This window comes from Hipposideros armiger, unplaced genomic scaffold, assembly GCF_001890085.2.
Source record: "Hipposideros armiger isolate ML-2016 unplaced genomic scaffold, ASM189008v1 scaffold_58, whole genome shotgun sequence".
Lineage (NCBI taxonomy): Eukaryota > Metazoa > Chordata > Mammalia > Chiroptera > Hipposideridae > Hipposideros > Hipposideros armiger.
The window spans coordinates 3646968-3672796 of record NW_017731408.1 but is presented as its reverse complement, the minus strand read 5'-3'; the positions used below and the strand labels follow the sequence as shown (position 1 = coordinate 3672796).

At 37.7% G+C, this 25829-nt stretch overlaps 2 protein-coding genes across 14 annotated transcripts in view; both read right to left on the bottom strand.

The window, feature by feature from the left end:
- The window catches only part of MND1 (meiotic nuclear divisions 1), an 81621-nt gene extending 61656 nt beyond the window's left edge, over nucleotides 1-19965 (bottom strand). For 3 of the 5 annotated variants that reach the window (XR_002123859.1, XR_002123860.1, XM_019641167.1), the window contains exons 1-4: nucleotides 19882-19924; nucleotides 14273-14338; nucleotides 9688-9745; nucleotides 6493-6641 (exon numbers count right to left, since the gene is read on the bottom strand). Coding sequence is in view for 3 of the 5 variants with exons in the window: in XM_019641167.1 (XP_019496712.1) it covers nucleotides 6493-6641; nucleotides 9688-9745; nucleotides 14273-14338; nucleotides 19882-19884 (276 nt within the window). In the remaining 2 variants the exon portion in view is untranslated. Of the gene's footprint in view, nucleotides 1-6492; nucleotides 6642-9687; nucleotides 9746-14272; nucleotides 14339-19881 lie in introns of all 5 variants that reach the window. The other 2 variants (XM_019641169.1, XM_019641166.1) reach the window with 1 other exon arrangement.
- Nucleotides 19966-20202: 237 nt separating this feature from the next.
- Nucleotides 20203-25829, bottom strand: part of TRIM2 (tripartite motif containing 2) — a 146448-nt gene continuing 140821 nt past the window's right edge. For all 9 annotated transcript variants that reach the window (XM_019641221.1, XM_019641214.1, XM_019641215.1 and 6 more), the window contains exon 12: nucleotides 20203-24635. In XM_019641221.1, the coding sequence (XP_019496766.1) occupies nucleotides 24483-24635 (153 nt within the window). In that variant the 3' untranslated portion in view covers nucleotides 20203-24482. The remainder of the gene's footprint in view (nucleotides 24636-25829) is intronic.

Below are 25829 nucleotides of genomic sequence, written 5' to 3'. Positions count from 1 at the left end.
TGCTAGGTACTGAGGATACAGACTGACTAGAGATGGGGCTGAGTAAAGTAACAAGTGTAGCACAGTGCAGTAGATTGTGGAGTTACGCTCAGGGTGCTACAGCAGCAAAAGAAAGGAATATCCAAGTCGGAACGGAGTGTGGAAGGATGACGGACAAGGGCAAGGACAGAAAAGCAAAAGCATACTGGAAATGCTATTTCTTTTGAAAAAAGGTTTTAAAATGTGCATTTCTAATCTGTAGTGGTTGGTTTTTCCCCATACTGCCAGGAAACTGTATGAATAGCACGTCAAGCGCAGTGGTTATAACAGTGCTCCTACCTGGTCATGCATGTGTAACAGGACACCATCCTACATCTGTCAATACAAGACAAGGTAAAATGGGGGAAATCACTCCCTTGAAGTTGAGATTGTTCCTCCATTTTTGAGGCCAAGGTATTTGGAAGGGGCAAAGAAAAGGAAAGAACGAGATGACAGGAAGAATTGTTTGTCCTAACCTAACACATTTTGTCTTGCTTTTCCTTACAAAAATCATTGAGAAAGTACATGAACACACACAGAGTAACTAAAATCATTATCACACTGGAATAATCAACAAGTTTCAGCCAAAGAACTTTTTTTTTTTTTTTTTAATCTGAGCCATCCTGCCACCTTTTGGCAGCTCAGCTCAGGCTGTGAATCAAACCAGGGACCCTGTTGCTCAGAGCTCGAACTCTTGAGTGAGCTCTTAACCAACTGAGCCACTCGGCTGGCCCCTTCAGCCAAAGCTCTTAAAACAATTACCAAGAAGAAAAAAATCATCTCTTGACCTTTAATAATTTCTACACATTCTTCAGGATACAAAGAAATGCCATTTCACTTGGGAGTTCCCACAATATAATTAATTATAAGCCACATAAAAATTCACAACAAAATGACAACAAAGACATGAGAAAAGGATTTGGTCATTTCTACTTTCTGTTGAGCCAAAATGGCTATTTCTATTACCATCTAAATACTATAACATATACAAGTATACATATATTTCAGAAGAACTAACAGATTTATATATGTACTACCTACCACTCTCATCATCTCCACATAAAGCTTTTCTTGCCCATTAAAGTTATTAATTTATGGGAAAGGTTTCAGGAATGCATCTGTGTAACAGCTATTTGGAGAGGCTAGTTTAACAACTTTTTTTCTACCCATCCCAACTATTTATTTCAGCTTTGCAGAAATAAATTACTACATTATATATGCTCAACAACATTAATAATAATATATTATTCACATATGGGGGAAGTTTTGCTTATTACCAGAATGTAATAACATTATTTTCTAAACTTAGAATCTAATTTTTAAAAGCAATTAGATCAGCAAAAAAACAAAACTCATAAAAATATTCTGGCAACAAAATTTTCAACTTCCCCTGTGTGGTGTATATGATAAAATCCAACCACTAAAACACCCCATAATATGGCCTTAATTTAATTTCTAACCTTATTTTTCCATTACTGTACAACAAAAAATTGCATATTCTTTCCAAGCTGGTCACCAACTATTCACTGAATGTAATTTGCTTTCAAGTTTTGTTTATCTGTGGTTAGGAGCAAGGACTATGGAGTCAGAATGCCTGGATTTGAATCTTGCTTCCCCATCTACTAATACTGTAATCTTGGGCAACTTATTTAACCTCTTGGTGCCTCAGTCTTCTCATCATAAAATGAAGCTAATACCAATCTCATGCAGTTGTAAGAATCAAATGATGTAAAACGTGCAAAAGTTCTGCTATGATCTGAATGTTTGTGTCCCCCCTCAAATTCATATGTTGAAATCCTAACCCCTAAAGGCAATGGTATTAAGAGGTGGAGCCTTTGGAAGGGGCTTACGTCATGAGGGGGGAGCCCTCAAGAATGGGATTAGTGCTCTTATTAAAGAGGCTCCAGAGAGATGCTGAGCCCCTTCCACCTTGTGAGGATGCAATGAGAAGCCTGTGACCCAGGAGTGGGCTCTTACCTGACCAGCCTCCAGAGCTGAGAAATAAATTTCTGTTGTTTATAAGCCACCCAGTCTGTAGTATTTTGTTATAGCAGCCCGAACAACTAACACAAGCTCTTAAAGCTATACCTGGCTGGGGCCGGCCGCGTGGCGTGATGGTTAAGAACTGGCTTGGGACGCCAGAGGGCCCCGGTTCGGATCCCACATACGAGGGCCAGTGACACTGCCATCTACAGCTAAGATGCTCAACCTGGAGCTGGGCTGCTGTGAGTCACCTGCGACGGCGTAGGCTGCAGCCCCTGCTGCAGTGGGTTGCCATGGGCTACCGTGTGCAGCCAGCAGCCAGCAGCCAGCGTGAGCGGCCAGCAGCCAGAGTGAGCGGCCGTCCAGAAGCCGGCGACTGATCTGCCTCGCCCGGGAAGAGCGCAATGATGGTGCCAGCTTGGGCCAGTGAAGCAAGGTCCTCCACAACTAGACTGAAGAACAAAAGGACAGCAGCTTGTCTGTTCCCCTTCCCCCAATTCCCCAGCGCTGTTCCCATCCCCCCAATTCCCCCAAAAAAATATTTAAAAAAAAAAAAAGCTATACCTGGCTAAGTGCTCGATAAACTTTGGCTGCCATTGTCAACATCAGCGTCTGTAGCTCTCTCTGTCCCCCTCAGGAAGCTCCTCCATCCATCTAAATATACTCAACTTTCAGCTCAAAATAATCATGTCTAAGAAGTCTCTCTTAACTTATGGGGATTTATAAAAATCCTGCCTAAACTCATGTAACAATTAGGACCCATAGCAACAACAGTATTTTGCAATGATCTTACATAAATTAAATCTTACAGTTAATTAACTTTTCATAAAAAGTTAATCAACTATGTCTTTTCATAAAATTTAAGTTAACTACGTAAGGTATGTATCTTCCCTTCCAAAGTAAACAGTAAATTATCTCAACAGGAAATAGCTACTATTATTTTTATATTGCCCAAAGGCCTTGTTCCAGTGCATGCACTGAGCGGGCACACACTGAATATCTGTAGAAGTCGTTAATGCAACACACACAATTGATGGCTTGTTTGCTATCTTAGAAAATGTTAAAGAGAAACATAAATTATTATCATGCGTCTTTTAGACTGTCTTTTTCTAATGATCAACACATACAACCTTAAGGCAGGAGAAAAAAATGTGTTTTCTGACAATTTTTGTATCTATTACTACTACAAAAAAAAAAGTCTATTCTCAAGAGATGAATACACTCCAGCACATAATTGGAATCACTGACAGAACCAAAGCGGAACAGAATCGTGGGGGGGTGGGGGAGAATTAAGAGTTCCCCTACTCTAATCTGGAAGTAATTAACAAGAAACTCAAAGGAAGTGCACATTTTACTTTGGCAATGTGTTGAATAAACGAGTCCTTCAGTGCAGCCTTGAATTTGGAATCTGGTTCAATTTAACACTAACTAAGTGCCTTCTATCTTTATATAAATCCCACCATCTCTTGCAGCATTTTTAATCTCTACCACTCATTCAAGCAGTTAGATACATAACATTTCATTTCAGTCTTTTATGTGTATATGCGTTAGTTTCAGCACAGGTTACAAGCTCTTTCTTATAAAGCATGGATTTTGACTTCTACTTTTTAAAATTACCTCCGGTATTTGGTAAAATGTTTTACACAGAACAGATCCTCAAATATTTGTTCTGACTGAAGGGCTATCAGCCTTTTACAAATGACATATTAAAATCCTGCTCTTCATTTGCTTCTAGAGTGCTTAGAATAGAAGGTACTGAAATACTGCCTATGTGTTAGCCTCTGATTTGAGCTCTGATTTCTGAGCAGGTGTGTAAGATTAAGCTTTGACCTACAACTTGTACGTAGGGGTGGGGAGAGAAGGATGTGTCACTAAATATATCGGATGCCAACTCTCAGACCAGTAGGGAGAGGAGTATATTATTGGTAACTAATTAGAACTTTCTATTCCTTAATCATTCAGAATAAATAAACAATTACATTATGCTCACTTTTTAAAACCAGATTCACTGTAAAAAACAAACAAGAAAAACAAAACCAAACAAACAAAATAAATAAAAACAGATTCACTGTACTAGCATACTAGCAAGAACCTCTTCCTTACTTCTATTAAGGTTTGCCAACCTCCTTCACTTGCTAAGTAGAGATTAGGCTAAGTCCAGAAGCAAAGAAATGAAAAGTATACATTTGGCCTTTTTTTCTCAAAGGCAAAGAGTTTGTCTGGCTTATGAAGTTAACCAAGAAATACTTAATCAGTGCCGGTTATGCCCAGTTTCAGACATGAATTGCCTGGAGGAAAGATACAAAACCAGAAACACCGCCCATAAAGAAACAAATTAATGAAATGGACTTCATCAAAATTAAATACTTCTGCTCTTTGAAACAGTTAAGAGAATAAAACTGTGAATGACAGATGGGGGAGAAAAACATTTGGAAAGCATTTTTCTGATAAAGCATTTATATCCAGAAAACATAAAAACTGTCTAAACTGAAAACAAACAACCCAATTTTTTAAAAGGCAAAAAGATCTGTACATACATTTCATCAATGAAGATATATGGACGACAAATAAATACACGCAAGGATGCTCAACATTATTAGTCACTGGGGAAATGGAAATTAAAACCACAAGGTATCAGTATACACTTATGAGAATGGGTATCACACCAGGTATTATTGATCAGAATGTGGAGGGACTGGAACTCTCCAGGCGCTGGAGTATAAAATGGCACAGCACTTGGGAAAACAGTTTGGCAATCTTAAACAGTTAAACATATGCCTACCATATGATCCAGCTATTCAATTCCTAGGTTTTTACCCATTATAAATGAAAACAAATGTCCATAAAAAGAATTGTATACAAATATTCAATATTCGTATTTATTTCTCATAACCCAAAACTAAAACAAAAAACCCAAATGTCCATCACAGATAAACAAACTGTTGTACATCCACACAACGGAATATCATTCAGCAATAAAAATGAATGATTAATACATACAGCAACTTGGATACATCTTAAAATAATTATGCTAAGGAAAAGGAGCCAGGAAAAAGAGTACATACTGTATGCTTCCATTTATAGAAAATTCTAGGAAATATAAACTAATGCATAGTGACAGAAAGCAAATCAATAGCTGCCTGGCAATGGGGGCAGGGAAATAGTGCAGGCAAGGGCAGGAGAGAAAGACTGAAAACGGGAATGAAAGAACTCTTAGGGTGATGGGTATGCTCATTATCTTGATTGTGGTGATGGTTTCATGAATGTATACATATGTCAAAATGTATCAATTTGTAAACTTTACACACAAGTAGTTTCTGTATGTCAATTATTCAATAAAGCTATTAAAACTAATCGAATAGATAAGACACATGTGAAAAATTAAAAGAATAGAAAATCTGAGGTATGAATCCTCAAGCTATGGGGAACTTGAAAAGGTGTCTGAGAGGGGACACATATATTAATAGCTAAGTACAAACAAAGGACAAGGGAATTTGCAAAGAGGATTAGAAACAAAAACAAAACAAAACCATGAAGGGGGCGGCCGGTTAGCTCAGGTGGTTAGAGCACAGGCTAGTAATACCAAGGTTGTCGGTTTGATTCCCACATGGGCCAAGAAGCTACACTCTCCACAACTGGGTTGAAGGCAACTACTTGACTTGGAGATGATGGGTCCTGGAAAAACATACTGTTTCCCCAATAAAATTTCTTTAAAAAACCAAAAAACCACGAAGACAGGGAAATGCAGTAAGGCTTAAAAGTAAACTACCCTCTATAAAGTTTTAATTACATAACTTTTAAAAAAAATTGCTGCATGATGAATATGCATGTTGTCTCCTAGTAGGAAAAAAATGCAGCATCATGTTTAAGAGACAAAATATGGGCAAAAGAGCTAAACAGACATGTCTCTAAGAAAGATATACAAATGGTCGGTAAACACATGAAAGGATACTCAACATAATTAGTAATCAGAGAAATGGAAATCAAAGCCATAATAAGATACCACTTCATATCCACCAGGATGGCTAGAATAAAAAATCAGGTAATGACAAGTTTTGGTGAAGAAGTAGTGAAACTGAAATTTTCATTCACTGCTGGTAGGAATATAGAATGGTGCAGCCATTTTAGAAAACAGTCTGGAAGTTCTTCAAATAATTAAACATAACGTTATCTTATGACCCAGCAATAATGTATGTTAAAAATGTAACAGAAACCACTAAATGAAAAGATTAAGTAAAACGAATTTCTTTCTTACAAAATCTATTTTTTTTATTAGTTTTAGGTGTACAAAACAATATAATAGACATGAAAAAACATTTTTCTAAAGAGGGCATACAGATGGCCAACAGACATACGAAAAAATGCTCAACCTCACTAATCATTAGAGAAATGCAAATAAAAACCACAATGAGATACCACCTCACTCCGATCAGAATGGCTATCATCAATAAATCAACAGGCATTCTATTATTTTTAACAGTGGTAGCTTACCTGAGATTCTAGAACCTCCAATTTACGTTTCCTTGCATGAAGAGCTTTACTTGGAAAAGCCCAATAATAATTAGATGTTCCAATCCTCTCACAGTCAACCATACCATCATCAACTAAGCTTTGAAGGACTTCTTTTACTGACATAGCAGCTAAAAGAGATAATTTTTAAAGACTCTACATTAAGACACATCATAAATAAAATTAAAAGGAAAATAACTGAGGGAATACTTGCAATGAATATTATACATCAAGAGTTAATAAATAAGGAACTTTTAAAAATAACAACAAAAAGACAAATACTCCAATAGAAAACAAGAAAGTACACCAATGGGCATCTACAAAACATGCATGGTCAATAAATAAGAAAAATGTTCAACCCCATTAATAATTGAAGAAATATAAAATAAAGTAATGAGATATGATTTCTTGGGTACCAAATTTAAAAAAACTACAAAATATAATGAAGGATTCAGGGAAATGGGTACTCCCAACATGGGTGGAAAAATATGGCAATATGTATCTAAAACCTTAGCTTTATGCATGCCTTTTAAGCAGAAATTCCACTTTTATAAATTCAGCCAAAGAAAACAATGAGGGATATACATAAGGATGCTTGTCAAAGCACTGTTTTCAATTGTAAAAAACTGGAAACCAGTACAATAACTAGACTTTTCAAAGTATCTTACTGAGATAGAATACTATGCTATCATTAAATTTATGTTATAAAATATTTAATGGCATGGTGTATATACATTCAATATGTATTATATAGAAAAATAAGGGTAAAAGACAGTATACACCAATGTGACAGTGGTTCTCTATGAATGGTAGGTTATGAGGTAATTTTTATTTCCTTCTTTTTGCTCATTTTTCTTTTCAACAATAAACATGCATTTTTTTTTGCTAAGAAAACTATTATAAAACTATTATGAAAAATTAAACAATAAAGAAATAAATTGGATATTATGGCTGGGTATAAGATTAAAAATCAGAAAAGTTTTTAAAAATAGCATGTAAAACTACAGCTACATTTTACAAATGTTTGAAATTCATGAACAATTCTTACTTTCTGTTAAATAAAACTGTACCAAGAAATTATCGATGTTTTAATGTCTTTTGGTTTTTCCTAGAGCAAATCCCAATATAATAAAATCTATTAAAAAATTAAAGATTTAATAAATAAAATGAACACCAAATATGCAAAACATTCAACCTCACTTGTAAAGAAGTACAAACTGAAATGAAATGTCAAAGAATTCTAAAAATGAAAACACAATTTGGAAAAATGCATTTGAGTGTAATTTGGAATAGCCTTTGCTGAGGCAATCTGAGAATACTTATAAAAAGCCTGAAACTACACATGCCTCTATTTTCTACTCTATTTCTAGGGACATTTCCTACTGAAGTATGAAATGTGGAAAAAAATTTATGGGGGGTTAGAGGAAGGGATAACTAAGCAGAGCACAGGGGATTTTTAGAGCAGTAAAAATACTCTATAATACCATAATGATGGATCCGTGTCACTAAACATTTGTCCAAACCCAAAGAATGTACAAAACCAAGAGTGAACCCTAATGTAAGCTACGGACTTAGGGTGATTATGATGTGTCAGTGTGGATTCATCAATTGTAACAAATGTACCATTCTGGCACAAGACGGTGATATTAGGAAAAGCTATGCATTGAGGTGGCGGAGTGGGGGTGGGGGGGGCAGGAAGTATATAAGAAATCTCTAGACCTTCCTCTCAGTTTTTCTGTAAACCTAAAACTGCTCTAAAAACTTAGTCTTTTAGAAAAAAGATTATGGATAGCATGTTAATTAATTTTAGCTGCAAAATTTGGGAACAATGTAGATGTTCAACAAGGGATAACGGGCTAAGCAAGTTATGGCACAGTACGTAGTCATAGAGTTAAACAATAGGTGATGCAGATGTTGTAAATCATTTTTTTAAAGCAAATGACATAGGTAAATGTGAATAATGCATTATGTGAAAAAATGCATGAACACAAAACTGTACATGCAGCGTAGTTTTTCTTAGAGAAATGGACAGATACATACACATAAATAGAACCTAAGAATAAGACATCAAAATACACCAAAATGTTAACAGTGTTCTCAGAACAGAGATTATGAACAACTTTTACTTTCATTATATTCTTTATAATTTCCAAATCTGTTAAAATAAGCATGTATAGTTTTTATAATCAGAAAGTAAGGTTTAAAAAAATATGTAGCACATATAGTGGGTTTAACAGTGACCCTGCAAGGGGCAGCCAAGTGGCTCAGTTGGTTAAGAGCTCGCTCAAAAGTGCGAGCTCTGAGCAAGAGGGTCACCGGTTCGATTCCCAGCTCGAGCTGAGCGGTCGCTGGGCCGCCAACAGGTGGCAGGATAACTCCACTTAGAAAAACAAAAACAAAAACAAAAAAACAGTGACACTGCAAAAGATAACTCACAAAACCAGGGAATGTGACCTTATTTGGAAAAAGCGTCTGTATAGATGTAATGAAGGATCTCCAGATTAAATCATCCTGAATTTAGGATGGGTCCCAAATCCAACGCCATATGTCCTTATAAGAGACAGAATGGGAGAAAACAACGGGGAAGGCCAGGTGAAGACAGAGACACAGAGCAGAATGATGTGTCTACAGGCCCAGCACTGGTAGCCACCAGAAGCAAGGAGAGTAGCATGAAATGGGTTCTCCCTCAGAGCCTCCAGAAGAAGCCAATACTGCAGACACCTTGATTTTAGACTTCTGGCCTCCACAGCGATGAGAAAATATTTCTATTGTGTTAAGCCACAAAGTTGGTGGCAATTTTCTGCTACAAAAACTAACATAGCTATATAAAACTAATACACCACATAAAGACAAAAAGTCACATTTAACAAATACTGGAACATACATGAGCAGTTTTTGCTTCTTTTGAAGTAAATTATACCCGTAAATAAATGTGTATATTTGTGTGCACCTATATGTGTGTGTCTGTGTGGACACAGGCATGCATGCATATTCCATTTTACTTTTCTTAGAGCAGACACTCCAAACACAGGAATCGTGGCCGTGGCCCAAAGACATCATGCAAGGACTTTTACTAACATTCATCTCTAGCAATTTATGTTTCCATAAAGTGAAAGACTGTAGCAGAAAAGATGATGGATATTTCCCTAAATATCCCGGCATGTCTTTGATACTTACTAATGCCTTTCTCTTTGGGAGCAATCTTCTCCATGTCTTTTAACTGAAATACATCTTTCTGTTCAAAAGAGTTTTTTAAAAAAGAGATGAAAAACATGTGTTTATTTTCTACTATATATTTACCATAATTATATTCATAAAATATCGTACTGTGCCTGGAAATGAACACTGCAATAGAATCAAGCATTTTGCAGCTAGAAGAAATTGCAATTATCTTGTTCAATACCTTCAAGAGATGTTAAAATGAGCAGAGTTTGCATGAACATACAATTCTTTAAAGTAATCGGAGAGGAGAACATCTCCCCTCCTTTTATATTGAAGTATAAAAACTAGTTATGATGAATCATTTGTTAATGTGAGATAATCAGCTTCTCTGACACTTTGATTTTAAGAAAACACAAACAGGACTTTGTTTAGCATATATCAATAGATTACAGAGATTCAGCAGCTGCAACTAAAATAAAAACATACAACTTTTAAGACTTGTTTACACTTACCGTTTCACGGAAGAGCTATACTTAAACAATAGGAAAATTATATAAATCATGTCTGCCTATTATACAACTATACATACTGCATGTCCACCCAAGCAAAATATTATGAAGAGCTATACATGCAGAACATTTAGTCTTACAGTTGGAAAAAATCTACATAAAATACTCATTTCTTCTTTTAATAAGGTTTGATAATAAGTGGTGAAAAAAACTTGGATAACAAAGTGAACTATTTGAGAAGACTGAAGTATTTAGTAATTAGAAGAGAATTATTGTGATTAATGTTATGGAAATCTGGGATCTATTTCTTCCAAAATAAACTTGAAAAGGCAACTTTAATAGAATGGAACTGAGATTTCATAAAAATTTAATACTTCTGCTCATCCCAAGGCAGTATTAAAAAATTGAAAAGACAAATACTGACCAGAAGACAATATTCACAAAAAATATACCAGACAAAAGACTAGGTATAAATCCATCCCCCTAAAACAAATTGATGGATGGATAAAGGAGTGGATTGATGCATACATATGTGATAAAGCAAGTGGAGTAAAATGTTAATGGTAGAATCTAGGTGTTGGACATACAGGTATCACTATAAAATACTTTCATCTTTCATAATAAAATGTTGGAAAAAGTAACTTCATCTCACTACACTTAAAATTTAGTAAATTAAGGAAAATATGAAGTCATTGGTCTGACAGAGTGAAATAAAAAATTTTTAAAGATTTTATTGGGGAATTAGGGGAGGGGAACAGCGTTGGGGAGTCGGGGAAGGGGAACAGACAAGTTGCTGTCCTTTTGTTCTTCAGTCTAGTTGTGGAGAACGTCATTTCACTGGCCCATGTTGGTATTATCATTGCGCTCTTCCTGGGTAAGGAAGTCACTCACCGGCCATTGGACAGCTGCTCAGGGCAGCTCATGGCAGCTCACGAAAGCTCACACCAACTGCTGGCCAGCCCCACTGAAGCCTACGCTGTCGCCAGCGACTCACGGCAGCCCAGCTCCAGGTCGAGCTGTTATTCACCATCTTAGCTGTAGAGGGTGCAGCATCGCTGGCCCTCATGTGGGATCCAAACCAGGGTCCTGCTGCTCAGAGCTGGTGTCCCAAGCCAACTCTTAACCAATGCGCCACTCAGCTGGCCCTGAAATCAATTTTTGTACACTGGCAATAGACTGTTTAATGGTAATACTTTAGGGTCTCAGAGAACATGAAATGAATTACTTACATTAGGACTCTAGTGCATTAAAAAAATCAATTAATCAAACCTATTTGCAAATACCTTAGATTCTCTGGAAAAAGAACATGAACTCATTGAGATGTCTGCCTGTAGGGGTCATCAAGGAACAGCCCCAGACATACTGGCTGCCCCAGTGGGGTTGCTGTGTAAATCAATGAGCTTGCAAAGAACTAGCCTCAGAACCAAAATGTGGTCATTTAAGTGGACAGTGAAAATGGTCTCAAGTAAATATTAGTTCTCCCCAGCATTAAACAGAGATATTAAAGGAGAGATGAACACAACGGTTCTAGCCAGTAAAAAAAAAAAAAAAAATTGTGTAAGATGCCATGGAAGACACATAGTTATAATGCTATTATAGATAACTTTTAATTAAGCATTTATGACCTAGGCATTGTAATGTTTTACATAGATTATCTACTTTAATCCTTATACCAACACTGTGAGCTGGGTACAATTATTATTATTCCCTTTAATAGATGAGGAAACTGAGACTTAGGTCAAATAACTTCCTTATAGGCATACAGCTATTATATTAAGTAAAATGGACTTCAGATGCCAATTCTCAATTATTGAGCTATACTGTTCCCGTGTTCTCCTTAAGTGTAATAGGTAAAGAATTCTTTTTCTACTACATTTGCAACTTCAAATATACAGAGGGTGCCAGAAAATATATATATATGTTTTAAGAAAGGAAAAAACTTTATTAAAATTGTAATACAATGAATGACGTTAGCATTCATTTGATTAACACCACCTTTTGGGCGACCGTCATACTACTCATTGCTACCATAATTCAATTCAAGTTCAAAAAGTAACGCATAGATAACATCTCTTAAAATGTGTATACATTTTTTTAGCACCCCATATATGTGTATTCATATGAATCAATACATGAACTGAAATCAATCAATACAATTACAGTCATACGCTGCATAATGACATTTTGATCAATGTCCCATAAGATGATAATGGAGGTGAAAAATTCCTATTGCCTAGTGACGTTGTACTCAGCCATCCTCATAGTGCAACGTATTAGTCATATGTTTGTGGTGATGCTGGTGTGAACAAAACTACTGCGCTGCTCACTGTATAAAAGCATAGCATGTACAATTATGTACAGTACATAATACTTGCTAATGATAGTAAACGACTGTTACAGGTTCATGTATTTACTATACTGCACATTTTAACATTACTTTAGAGTGTACTCTTCCTATTTATAAAAGTTTGCTGTAAAGCAGTGTACTGTGTTATGCCAGCAGCAGCCGCACACATCTCGTATTTACTGCATCTCTTGATGCATCATGTTCTCCTGTGCTTGATTTAACCTCATGTTGTTTTGTATAGTGACACGCTGTACAGGCTTGCAGCCTCGGAGCAACAGGCTACACCACACAGCCTAGGTGTGTAGTAAGCTATAGCACTGAGGTTTGTGTAAGAGCACTCTAATGTCTGCACAATGACAAAATTGCCTAACTAAGCCACTTCTTAGAACGTATTCTGTTAAGTGGTGCATGACCATAAAGGAGCAGAATTGAAACATTTTCAATCAGAAACAGCCAGTTTTGATATTTGAGAAAATTCTAATAATATCATAAAGGACAAAATAATTTTCCAACCACTCTCCACAGCTTTCCACTGCCTGGTAGAAATTAAATCTACTTTTCTTGCTTTGAGACCATAGGAAAAATACTTCATCTCAGCAGAACAAATAATCATAACTCTCATGTAAAAAATTCATCAATTTATCCTCCTAATCAGATCATCGTTATTATGATACTCTGTTCTGCACTGCCAAAGATTGTTAGCAAGTCACTTCATGTAAGATTAGTAAGATTACAATTAGAAGGCAAACAGTTTAAAAAGAAAAGCTCCCCAGAATATTTTGCTTGTTTTACTGAGAATCTGCATTATTAAAACAAAAATGTCAAGTATTATCATTACTAGCTAATTTCATATTCTATTCTGCCATTTTTACCACCTTCTTCACATTTGTATATAATGAAAATAGCCAGTAGGTTGGGGCTAGACTAGACTTTGAAGATCCTGTCAAGCATTAGGCTAAGACACAAAAAGCTAACATTTTTTGTAGTTCAAAATTATGGACTTTCACCTGGAAGCAAAGAAAAGCCATTGTATAGAAACAGTAAAGAAACCAGGCTCTAGAGCCAGGTGACTGGGGTTGAGTCCCGCCTCTGCCACTTAGAAGTGGAAACTTCAAACACCTTTCCGTAGTGGCAGGCATAAATATCTGGAATAAGTAAGGCCTATGTACCATCACATATGTTACACTATAGACTGCTTTATAAGTGCACAAAGGCAGTATGGAGCACTGCCTCTAACATTAGATGATCATCCCTGGGTTTGAATCCTGGTACTATCACTTCTACTTTTTGAGATCCAGGGCTGGTATCTTAGGCTGCATCTCAGATGTCCAGATCTGTATAATGAGGATGGTTAAAAATAGTACTGATCTCATAGGGTTAAAAAGGATGAAATCAGATCATCTGCACCAAGTGATTGGCACCCAGGAAGCACTCAGTAGATATGAGCTATTATCATTATTATTATTATCAGGAAGAAAGGGAACACAGTCAAATATATGCTTCAGAAAGATAATTCTGGGTCCAGTGTATAGGACAGTTCTGATAGAAGAGACTGCAAACATTGGGATAAGGTTCTTTTAGACTTCATAGCTTACAGAAACCACAAATACTTGTAGAATTTTACTCATTCTTCAGGAAATAGGTTAGTATTGATCTCTAACAAAAAAATAGTTAACACTGGATGACATATAGATAATGAAAAACTTATGCAAAATTCTAAAAATCTTAGGGAAAAACAACTTACCGTCTCAAAAAATATTTCCATCATGCGGGCTCTCTTTTCCTCTGCACTCAATCCTTTTTTCTTCGACTAAAGCACAGAAATTAAAAAACAAACACTGCATTTTTTTAAATACTGCATTGTAAAACAATTTGGTCTGAAACATTATCAGAAATTTTAGGTGTGGTCGTGTCTGATATCAACAAGTTTGATAACTCTCAGAGGCAGGCCTAGGCTGATTTTAACGATTCTACTACTATATACCAAGTCTTGTGGTAAGTGCTGCCAGTATAAAAATATAAACTGTGATTGAGATGGAGCTGGCATTTTGTAGAAATTCAGTATTTATCAAATGATCCAGTGATGTGTCAAAAGGCACCTTCAAAAGACAATCTCTCAAAGAAAACAGACATAAATACTTACAACAGATGAGCAGCGGCACGCATAAACTGTGTGACAGAATGAATTAACAGGGAGGAGGAGGGTTAGTTCGGAAAGTTAGAGATGAAAAGGACTCTGGTACATTGAGACACGGGGAGAAGGGTGTCCTGGGCAGACCACACACAGGCACAACGTTATGGAAGTACATGGAATGCTCCAGAAAGACTCTGGATGATAGTGTATGGTGCATGTGGAGGAAGTGGAAGGTGAGGTGAGAAAGTTTGTCTGGGGCCAGAAGATGGAAGACTGACTGTCCAGCCAAAGAGAGTGGACTCTATTCTATGCAATGAGGAGCTACTGCACAACTTCTAAAGCAGGGAGTCACAGGATGAGGGTCACATTTTTGTAAGCTAATTGTAGTAGCATTGTGGAGGGCAGGCTGAAGGAAAACCTAAGCAAGTAGAAAAGGGAGCCTACTTCAGGCTACTATTATTCTTTAACTACCTTTCAGCCAGTTTGAAATTAAGATAATTAATATGTAACTGATATATTAATAATAAATTTTACTATATATTACATAGAGAGTATATATAAAGGTCAAGTCCAACATTAAAAAAAAAGGAAAAAAGTCAAATTTCCTTAAGGCAAAGATTCACAGAAAATAAAAGAATGAGAACCATCATTTCCAGAGCTTCTAATGGAGGATTCCACACCAACGTTTCTTAAGTGATCTGCCTCTTTCTCAAAAATTGCACATAAATTGTTAAGTAAGAACTTTAAAACACTTTACACCACTTAAAAAGCAGACATAAATAAAACGACAATTAAAGACTGGCCCTATCCAACCAAAAACTCCATTAGAAAATGTGAGCCTATGAAAGACAGGGAAAGGAGTGTGGAGCTGCCATTCTGAATAAATACCGAAGTACAAGTCTTTATTCTACTTGCATAACCTAGAAACCCACTAACTCGTTTTCACAGCAATAGAATCGTCCAGTGTTCCTTGATGAGTCGCATGGATAAAATAAGTAGCCCAGATGTTACTATGTTTCTCTTTTTCCTCTGTCCACTCTCAAATGCTGCAGTTCCTCAGGGTTCTCTACTGATCCCCTCACCTCCTCACACCTCTTCTTTGAACTCATCTGAACACACCTCAAACCATGAACTCATGGTTTTAACTAGCACTTAACGCTGAGTCCTCAAATCTTTACAGGAGTCCCTGAGGGTGTTCCTGAGCTCCGATCTCCTGTATCTACCTGCCCGCTGGACAGACTTCAAACTCAGGAGGTCTAATCTGAACTCCTCTCCCACATCTACGCCCCAAACCTGCTGTTCTAGCTCTTGAGTTCAGTTAGCTACCACCTCCATACCCCAGCCAGAAGCCTGACAGTCATCTTGGGTTCCTTCATCTTACTCCACATCCAACCAGTCACCAACTGCTGCCAACGTCAGCGCTTAACTATTTCACAAAGCTGTACTGTCTGCTTCACTCCCATTACCTCTACCTCAATTCAGGCCTCCATTATGTCTCCTGCAACAAACCTGCAGTCCCATAAGCACACCTTATCTCACTCTTTAAGTTCACATTCTGCGCTGCCAAAAAGCAAATCTAACCATGCCTCGCCCTTGCTTAAAACCCTTTAGTGGCTCCCAACTATCCAGAGATATCCACTACCCTAGAATGATATACCAAGGCCCTCTATCACCTGACCCCATCTACTCTCTCAGGCACCACTCCCCACCTCAAAGTTTACCATACCAACATGGACACCTAAGCAATTTGGGCTGTAATACAAAAACTACCTGTAATTCTCCCATCGCAGAATGCTCTTGCGCATTTCTGTACCTGAAAAAAATATTGTTCTCTGTACCTAAAATAACTTCTCCTCTTACCTATTCAAACTAGAAGTCGCCCAAGCCTTTGTTGAGACATTCTCTCAGAGAACTTCCCTAAGTTCATAGGCTACGCTCAGTGTTATTCCATGTGTTCCCAGAACACACCTTCATCCGGTCACTTACTACAATTAAAAAGATGTTTACTTGTCTCTCTCAGCAGACTGAAGAGCTTCAGAACGTGAGCTGCCTTTGCCTTCCCAGAGCTTAGTGCCAGCTTAGACAGAGCAGGCATAAAGGCCACTTACTTTCAGGACTATGTGTCTAAAACTCCTAACCCTAAAATTTGAGGCCGTTCGTGCTCCCAAACCCCACAACCACCACTGGACCCCCATAAATATGATGCAGGGTGAAATAATAATTTCTGTGATAACCATTTATAACCTGGCTTGGAGAGATAAATCAGAGAAATCTCAGGTAGGGCAGCACCAAGAAGCCATATAGACCTGTTCACTTAACTGAGGGTTGAAAGCTAGAGTTCAATACTGTTTTATCAGCCTCCCTTCACATTGGCCTCTGAAGTATCTAAATAAACCAAGCATGAAATTCACCCTCAGCTTATTTCTCTAGTTCACTGGGTGTCAAACTGCCATTAGCGTCATCTCAGAAGTTTTAAAAAAATACTGATGCCCAGACACATCCCACATTAACTCAGTCAGAATTTCTGAGAAGGCGCCTCAGCTTGGGCATACATATTTTAAAAACCGTTTCCAGGTGCTTTAATTGTGCCCCAGAATCTGGAGACCATGCCAGGGGCACCTGTGGGGCAGTGAGAATCCCTTTAGGTCTTTAGTGTGTGGCTGCATCAGAGGAAAATATTGGGTTGTCGGAAAAGTCACGACGTAGTTCTATGTTTTTTGTTGCAAAAATGCGTCATGACTTTTCTGACAACCCAATAGATCCAAAGCTTTAGGAAAGGCTCCTAACATCTTGGTATTATATTCTAAACAGTTCCTTGGAGAGATCCACAGACTACAAGAATGTGCCACCCAGATGCAGGCAATGAGGAGAACGCAGTGTCCTGGGGCACAATTTAGGAACCTTGTCACTCCACAGCTAAGAAAGCTACTCAAGAAATATGGATGAGCTGTATTTACATTGTTTTCAGGCTAATTTATTCATTAGCCTCTTTTATGATTACAAGTAGTTTTTATTGTTAACCACGCAGTAGGAGAGCATCATGACCAGAATTAAAATAACTAATGTGAAAGGATGCCATATTAATACATATTTAGAAATTTCTCTAAAAAAAAAAAACCAACAAGGCCTCATTTCATACTTAAGATTAAAGCAAATCTCCCAATAGTGTAAGTTAGAGATGCATTCAAATTAGTAAGTAAGGGAACTCAAAACTTGACTTGAGAACAACAAAGGAACCTTCTCCAAGTGGAAGTTATGGAATTCCTAAATTCAGCCCTGTTGATCAATTACAATAAAATTTTGCAAAATTAAAAGTAGATGGTATCTACTGATCTCAGAAGTGGCAGACTACCCTGCACTTCTTCAATTCCAAAAATATGCCTGGACTTATAATAATTGTTTACTCAACAAGTCCAACCAAATCAAACAGCTATTAATTAATTCACAATCAGGAAAGAGAAGGAAGGACAAAAGTTATCTTTGATCAACAAACACTAAACTTATTTCTTAATCATTAATAAAAAACAGGAAGTACATATCTTACAAGAAGTTTTATTCTAATTTGTTTCTCCATTATCAGAGGTAAGTATCTCAAGAGTTAACAGCACATTAAACCATAAAATATTAGAAGGCAATTCACAGTAGAGATTAGGTAAAAGGGCAAAGTTAATGCATTTGTGCTGCATACCATATTTCCCCATGTATAAGACGCACCCTTTTCAGAAAAATTTGGGGTCTAAAAACTGGGTGCATCTTATACAGTGGTTGTATATTTCAAATGCCATAGATGGGACTGAGGACGAGGCAATATATGAAGACAGTGATTTGTCATCAGACACAGATGAGGACAAGCTAATGGTTGGGAGTTTTGACAGTGATGAGGAGTTGTATGAATTTTATGATGAATAAAACTTGAGCTCAATAACTTTACGTAACATTTTTTTTCAAATTTCGGGCCCCAAAATTAAGGTGCGTCTTATACACGGGAGCGTCTTATACATGGGGAAATATGGTAGTTTTCAGTAGTTATGTTTGGCCAGCAACTCTATAAAGAGAAATATGGTATCAGAGCACTGGTAATATATTTAAGTGTGGTCCTGTTTGGCTTCTCACATCATTGCATGCCCAGGTGGCTGGGATGGTAGTTTAACCACAAAGAAGCCGTTATCAGTTATAATTACATCTGGACAAGTATCTTCATATAAACACCATACCACCTAAATCTTTGCCCACCATTAGCTCTGCAAAATAACGGCCACTTAACTAAATTAAGATATTAAAATCTTAGATCCATTTAATTAGACGTTGATTCTCTGACAATAAAAGCAGAAAAAAATAGCACAAAGCTCTGAAGATGTATGAAAATGATTTGATGAGCAGAAAGATCCAATTCAGAGATGGCTTGGACTCTTACTAGAACTTAACCCATCATGGCATGCAAGGAAGACGAACTCAGTGCAGTGCTTTCCTAATTGACTACCTCCCTACCAACCAGCAGTCTGAAATACAAAAGTGCAACGATACCTGCCTTTCGGTAAAACCCAACGGATTCGCATAGAAATCATCAAGCTGGCATAAAGTGAAGATTCGCTGGGTTACTTTTAAAATTGTAAGCAATGCAGAAACGTGCTCTAATGTTGCAATGCATGAAACGACTCAATTGTCAAAAACCAAGCGAGCTATATTGCATTTGGGATCCAGGGGATCTCTTCGAGCCTGCCCACTGTCTCGCTGGCATTTTCTTTCCCGGATCTTTATGGGGGGGAGGGGGATTTCGGGTGGCCGAATCCGGGGAGCTGGCGCACAGATTCAGGAGCGACTGGTGGTGTTCCGGACAGACAGCAGTTTGTGAGATACTCGGGTCACACTCTCCAACATTTCGCGTGTCTAACCTAAACCGCCGGGGACACAGCCGCGGGGTGCAGAGGGGCAGGGACGGGACAGGAACCGCCGCGGCCCCGGGGCACAGGGGGCTCTCGAGAGCCCCAGCGCGGCGACTCAGCCACCCCGTTCCCGCGGCGGAGGCAGGTGGGCGGGCGCGCGCTCAGGGCCGCCCCGCCGCGCCCGGAAAGTGCGGGGTGGCCACGGCGTCGACTTGGCGGCCCCTCCTTGCGAGGCTTAGGGCCGAGCACCAGCCCCCGAAGCTGGCCAGGGCCAAGATCCCTGCGGCCGGGACGCTGGGGAGGAAGATGACCCAAGAACGCAGCCTCAGATCTTACCATGGCGCCGGCGAACGTCTTCCGGCGGCAGGGCCTGCGCAGGAGGCGAGGGGCGGGGCGCGCCAAGGAGGGTTTGATTTTGGCGCCGACCCCGCCCCGGGGCGGAGCCGCGAAGGGGAGGAGGTGGGAGAGAGACCGGCCTTCGCCCCGACGGCGCGCAGCGTCCCCTGGCGGTTCAGCCGAGAAGCGGGCCAGGGTGGGGCGGGGCCTTCTCACTAGCATAAACAGTTTGGTTATTGCTATCGTCCACAAATTCTACAACGTCCCTTAATTCCCAGACATCACTAAGAAAGAGAATATGTTAAATGAATAAACATCCTGTAAACGGAGATAACAAGCTTTATTATTGTGATTTGAGATTTTTCTGCACGGTAAAGATACACACGTGAATCTTGTTTCTCCTATGTTTCAAGACAATTTAAAGTTTTATTGTAGACTAAAGCATCCAAAATACTGTGGTACTTATGTAGCTACGAACGTACAAACACTTTGATGCACAGCATTTATTCTTTTCTTTAAATAGGCAGTCAGCATTTTGATTCATAAAAGAACAAATGATGAGAATATATCAGTATCAATGTCAGAAAAAGCAAAGACTTAGTGTTCTATACAGAAAACATGAAACAAACCTATAAAGATGGAATGTACAATATTTAAACAGGAAAAAAAAGGAAGCTAAAACCCTTCATACTCATACATAGGATTGAAAGGCTATAGAACTGAGAATGATATAAAGAATTCCATTACAAGAATACACTCGTGTTGATGACAGAACATTCCATGTCATAAAGCAAAAGCATTGTTTAAGGCTGTGTTGCTTTCAAAGGTTAATGGAAGTGCTGTACATTCATTGGAACAACAAAGCCAATTTATTAATAGATTTTAGAATATTAATAGCTTTCGTACATTCTCCACAAACAAACCACACAATCACTGCCACACAATTCATCTTCATAACGTTTAAGATTAATATCATGATTTGTAGCTTACTGTCATTTAAAACAAAAGATTATTTATTTATACCAAACAAATCTTTAATGGGCACTTAGTTCCTTTATGGCAATACTAGATTCCTAGTTATCAAAAATATTAAAGTAATTGTAAAATTTTAAACCCTGCAACATTTACAGAATGCAACAGTATTACAACTTTCAGTTTTAAGCAAAATTAGATAATGTTTGCAGCAAATAGCTTTAATTTTATCCTACCAGGAAATGTCTTTTTAAAATTATTAAACTAAAAATACTCCTCCCCTTTCAGAAGCTGGTGAATAGAGAGGATACTATAGAGTCCAAATGTACAAAAAGATTTTTCCCATTTGAAGAAATCTGCAGATTACTCGATGTTTATTTGCTATTTCCTCCAATTAACTCAGTAGGTATTACCAAAGCATTTATGTGAACCCTTCAATGCTAAGGATCCATGGACACTTGCTTGTGTACTGCAGTTCCAGTTAACTCCATATTAGGACATACCCTGTATAGTTAGTAGTAGAAGCAAGTGCATTCTAGTTTCATGGACCTGTAATATTTATTTGCCTCAAATCTAGTGAAAGAATAAATTAAAATAAGGAAAGTTGGGGACTTGTTTAGTTACTGGAGACTAAAGTTTGCTCAAAATACTAAGTACCATTTAAAAAATGGCAAGCAATCATAAAGGCTTTCTATTCATATGTTTCTGAATGGTCAAGTGACTCTCCTGCCCCATGTCCAGCAGGGGAGGTCTGTAGAGGGTGGGAGGGAGGGGAACTCATTGTCACTGACCTTTACATTCTAACTGGCAATATTTTACGTTAAGTGCCCAGGGGAAATTTGAATGGGTAATTTTTCAGTGCTACTTATCATGAATGTATGACAGGTTCTGTACACTTGACAAAGAGAAATCAAACAATAATGGTAACCCAGAAAAAAAGTCACTTATTTTAATATCCTTCTCAGTTTACCAGAAACCATTTTCCATCAAATGTGAAAAAATTTCACTTAAATCTACTTGTATCTTAGCAGCACTTTTCCCCCTAAAATATGCTTACTATGAAATACAGTAAATGCACATATGTATCCAAATGTGAAATGTTATTTATATTTTAACATATATGATTACATATTTTGAGGGGAAAATATAGTGTTTCCTGGAGTGCCCATAGCATGTGTTTTAGTAACACATATTGTGAACAGGCCTAAATCAAAATATCTATTCTTTCGTTCCAGTTTGTGCCAATATTGACATGTAAAAAAATTAGCTTTGTCTTCAGTCTGCTAATCGAGATATCCAGCCTGCTATGGTATGATGGCTGGTTAAATTCTAACCTCACAAACATAATTTAAATGTTGTACAAAAAAAACCAAAAAACCCTTTAAGTAAACTAGTTTTAAGATCAATTATAGCCTGTGACAGGATCTAAATAGGAAGCCATTTTTACTTGTGAACATAAACTAAAATTAATCAATTTAAAAAGTTTTCTTTTGAACAGTCTAGGAGCTATCAAAAGCCTAGCTTATTTTTTATGTAGAATGTTAGTAAAAGGCAAAATGAAATTCCCTCCCTAGAGTGTAAGCTCCAAGGTAGCAGGAGTTTTGCCTGTTTTCTCCACCACTGTGCCCCCGTGCCTAGAACAGTGCCTGGCTCCTAGTAGGCACTCATTAAATAGAAAGGTTTAAATTCAAAGACTTATTTCACTGGTGCTAGGAAATAGTATCTTAACATTCTAAAAATGTTATTGAATTTTATAACTTGATCACAGTCTCAAATATTTTTGAAAACTCTACCTAACTAAAGAAATACTAAACCTAAATGTAAATCTTTCTGAAAACATATTTTTCCAGGTGGATTTGGGCATAAATTTGATAGACAACTGGAAGTAGCTAGATTTCCCTTCTAAATTTAAAAAAGTCCTATATAAGAGAGTGACTGAATTATAAATTAATAAGCAATAAACATCACATTCATATAATTATACATGGGAAATGTTTTCTATAGTACAGTTCTAAGGTGCTTTCAGTTGAAAAAGATCCCAAAGACACTATCGAAATGCCAAACATGACATCCTATTTGGTAGAACTGAGTAGAAAATTAAACAGTGGAAATAAACCACATCTTATTTTACAGTACCAATGACAGTTTAACGATTGACTAAATTATTCTTAACATTTCTCAAAATGCATTTATATTTTGTTTAAATTAAGCATAACTAGAGTTCAACTTTTCTTTCTTGACTTGCTTTTTGTTTTTTTGAAAGCACAGAAGGCCATTTTTTTTAACCAAAAGTCAGCCGATACCATCATTCCTGGAAAATAGCAAAAATTAAACTGCTTTAGGGCTTGTTCTGCTAGGACAGCTTCAAACTTCGCAGTAAAGGAATGTGCTGAAGGTTGGACCATGCTTCTGTCTTTCAGAGTGCTGCCTATTTCAATACACCAAAGAGTCAGCTATATATAGACATATATATGATACATTCTATCTTACCCTAATCATGTATATATAGTCCTTTAATGCCTCTACTATTCATTAGACAATGATAAATAACCATAACATGCCCTTACCTGTAATGCTTTCACAACTTTGGTAACACTTGCTTTCTAAGGGGAAACCATTACTCAATCACATGCCTTTGGTTGACACCATCAGTCCTCCAAAGGGCTACTTATGGCTCTCTGTCCTAGGATACTGGTGTCCTACTACATGTGCTGACATTTTGCAGGAGGTAAAGCTTTCGCTTTCATGAAGTGGAAGAGGAGGGACACAGGTGAGAACATGGCACAGAAAACATGACTAACTTTTTCTTGATTACATTCCAGTGCATTGATCTGGAGTTGGGCTGCTTGCTTTCCAACAGATAGCATGACTATTGTAATATGCTTTTCAAAGCATTAGGAATTTCAGGTTTCCCTGAAAATGTACTTTGTTGTTTTGTTTTTTTATACAAAAGGAGCAAAAGAGAGACAGTGAAAAGAACACCCAAAAAGGATCTTTGATCTAACCCAGGATGGATGGGACATTTGCATTTATTTGTAAGTATTAGACTCAAGAGGCCTGCAAATCACAGATGAGAGGATTTTTGCAAGACAGTCTTATTTTTTCCTAAAGTAATTACTTATATGTAGTTATTGATAACCAAAAAATGTCACAATACCTACTGTAAAAGTGAGGTTAGAAGATTCTCCTGGGGTCTTGTGACCGAGGTTAAAGTATATAACTACAACAGATTTTATTTTTGTTTTGTGTTTGGAAGCTCTGCGCAAAAGCTACCATCTACAGGATTAACAAATACCTTTAAATATTCTAGTTTTTTTAATGCTTGTTTGATTTGCAAAATTAGCTTAGCTACATAAATCCCTGTCCTATAAGCCATAGTTCACAGGTGTAAAACTTTGCAGTTTTATAGATTCAGTAGAAGAGATCTGCTTTTTTAAACCCTAAAGGTCAATTACAGAAGTCAGATATGCAGTTTTTTAAGGAAATTGTTACATTCAGAAATAACCTTGGAAAGTTCACCAATGATTCCTTCCAGCATGAAAAGTCTAGTATAATCTGGTCCCGCGCCGAGAAATCCATTCCAGTTAATAGTGCAAGACCTTTGCAAGGGGCTGTCCAGCTGCCCACTGTTACTGTAAGTACCGGTAGACCTTGAAACAGTGGTTCCCAGAGTCTGCAACCACAACATGACCGTCTGACGTCAGGGCCAGGCCTTGGGGGCCGTAGAGTGGGTCAGCAGATGTGTTAATATAGGACAAAAACGATCCACTTCCATCAAAAACCTGTCAAAAATATACAGAGTGTTACAGGTTATAGGAAAAGGTATAGTACTGTACTGAAATGGTAATTAGAAAACTCTTGATGCTAATGTATTTAATATAGAAGCATCGCATGTAATCCCCTAGGTTTGCTTAGGTCACCTTCATATATACAACCATTCCCTCCACTTACTGTGCATTTTCTCCTCTCACTCTCCATGTCCCAGAGTCACTGACAAAGCACATCCCCTTGTCCACCAGATCTTACTTCTATTCTTCCAGTAGTCATATTTGAGGGCAACAGCCCTGGATGGTGCTTGAAAAATGACTCGTATTTCTCACCCATAGCCTTCACTTCCCTCTCCAGCCTCATGTCCCTCTTTTATCCCCAATCATGAGAGAAAAATCAGCAACTAGATCACGGAAGAATGGTCCTGAGTCATAACAGGCAATGAGAAATAGATTATTTTTTTCTTTTTCGGAAAAGAGTAAGTTATAAGAAGTCAATGGTTCAACGTATAATGGATATGGTGTTCTCTTGGTCTGTAAGCTTTTGCTATTACAGAATAAAAGGAACGGGAACACTTCTCCGTCGGAAGGCATAGGCTGGTGTCTTTTGACCATTCTGTGCGGCCCATCGGGTGTTTTAAAAGGCAGTGGAACTAGGCAGGTGCTCCGAGGGCCACAACACAGCTCAGCATCTGTGATTCTACGCAGAACTGCTTTGTCAACTACGTTCCCTCTCTGGTTTCTGGTTTCCCATCAGACATAGGAGGCCTCTTTCAAATGTAGGTGTCCACTGGGATAATTAAGCAAGACAAATATATTTCAGAAATAAAAGCATTTAGTCCTGGACTGAGCTACCAACAGGTGGCAGGATGGCTCAGCAAAAAAAATAAATAAATAAAAATAAATAAATAAATAAATAAATAAAAGCATTTAGGGTTACATTTACAGTCTCATCCCTTTTCGTGCAAAATAGATACCTATATCGGATTCAAATTGCTGACCATTGCTGTGCTCACAGAAGCATCTGAATGCTATAAAATTTAGCCAGTGCACTGGGTTCTCATGTGCACTGCCCAAGGCTACATCGGCAAGAATGAGTAACACCATCTGTAAATGTGTGTCTAGATCCATGCCAGTGTCTACATAGAGAAATGCAAGAAGTTGGCTTGAGGATTTAAAAGGTTTATTCTTTTTTTTTTTTTTTTTTTT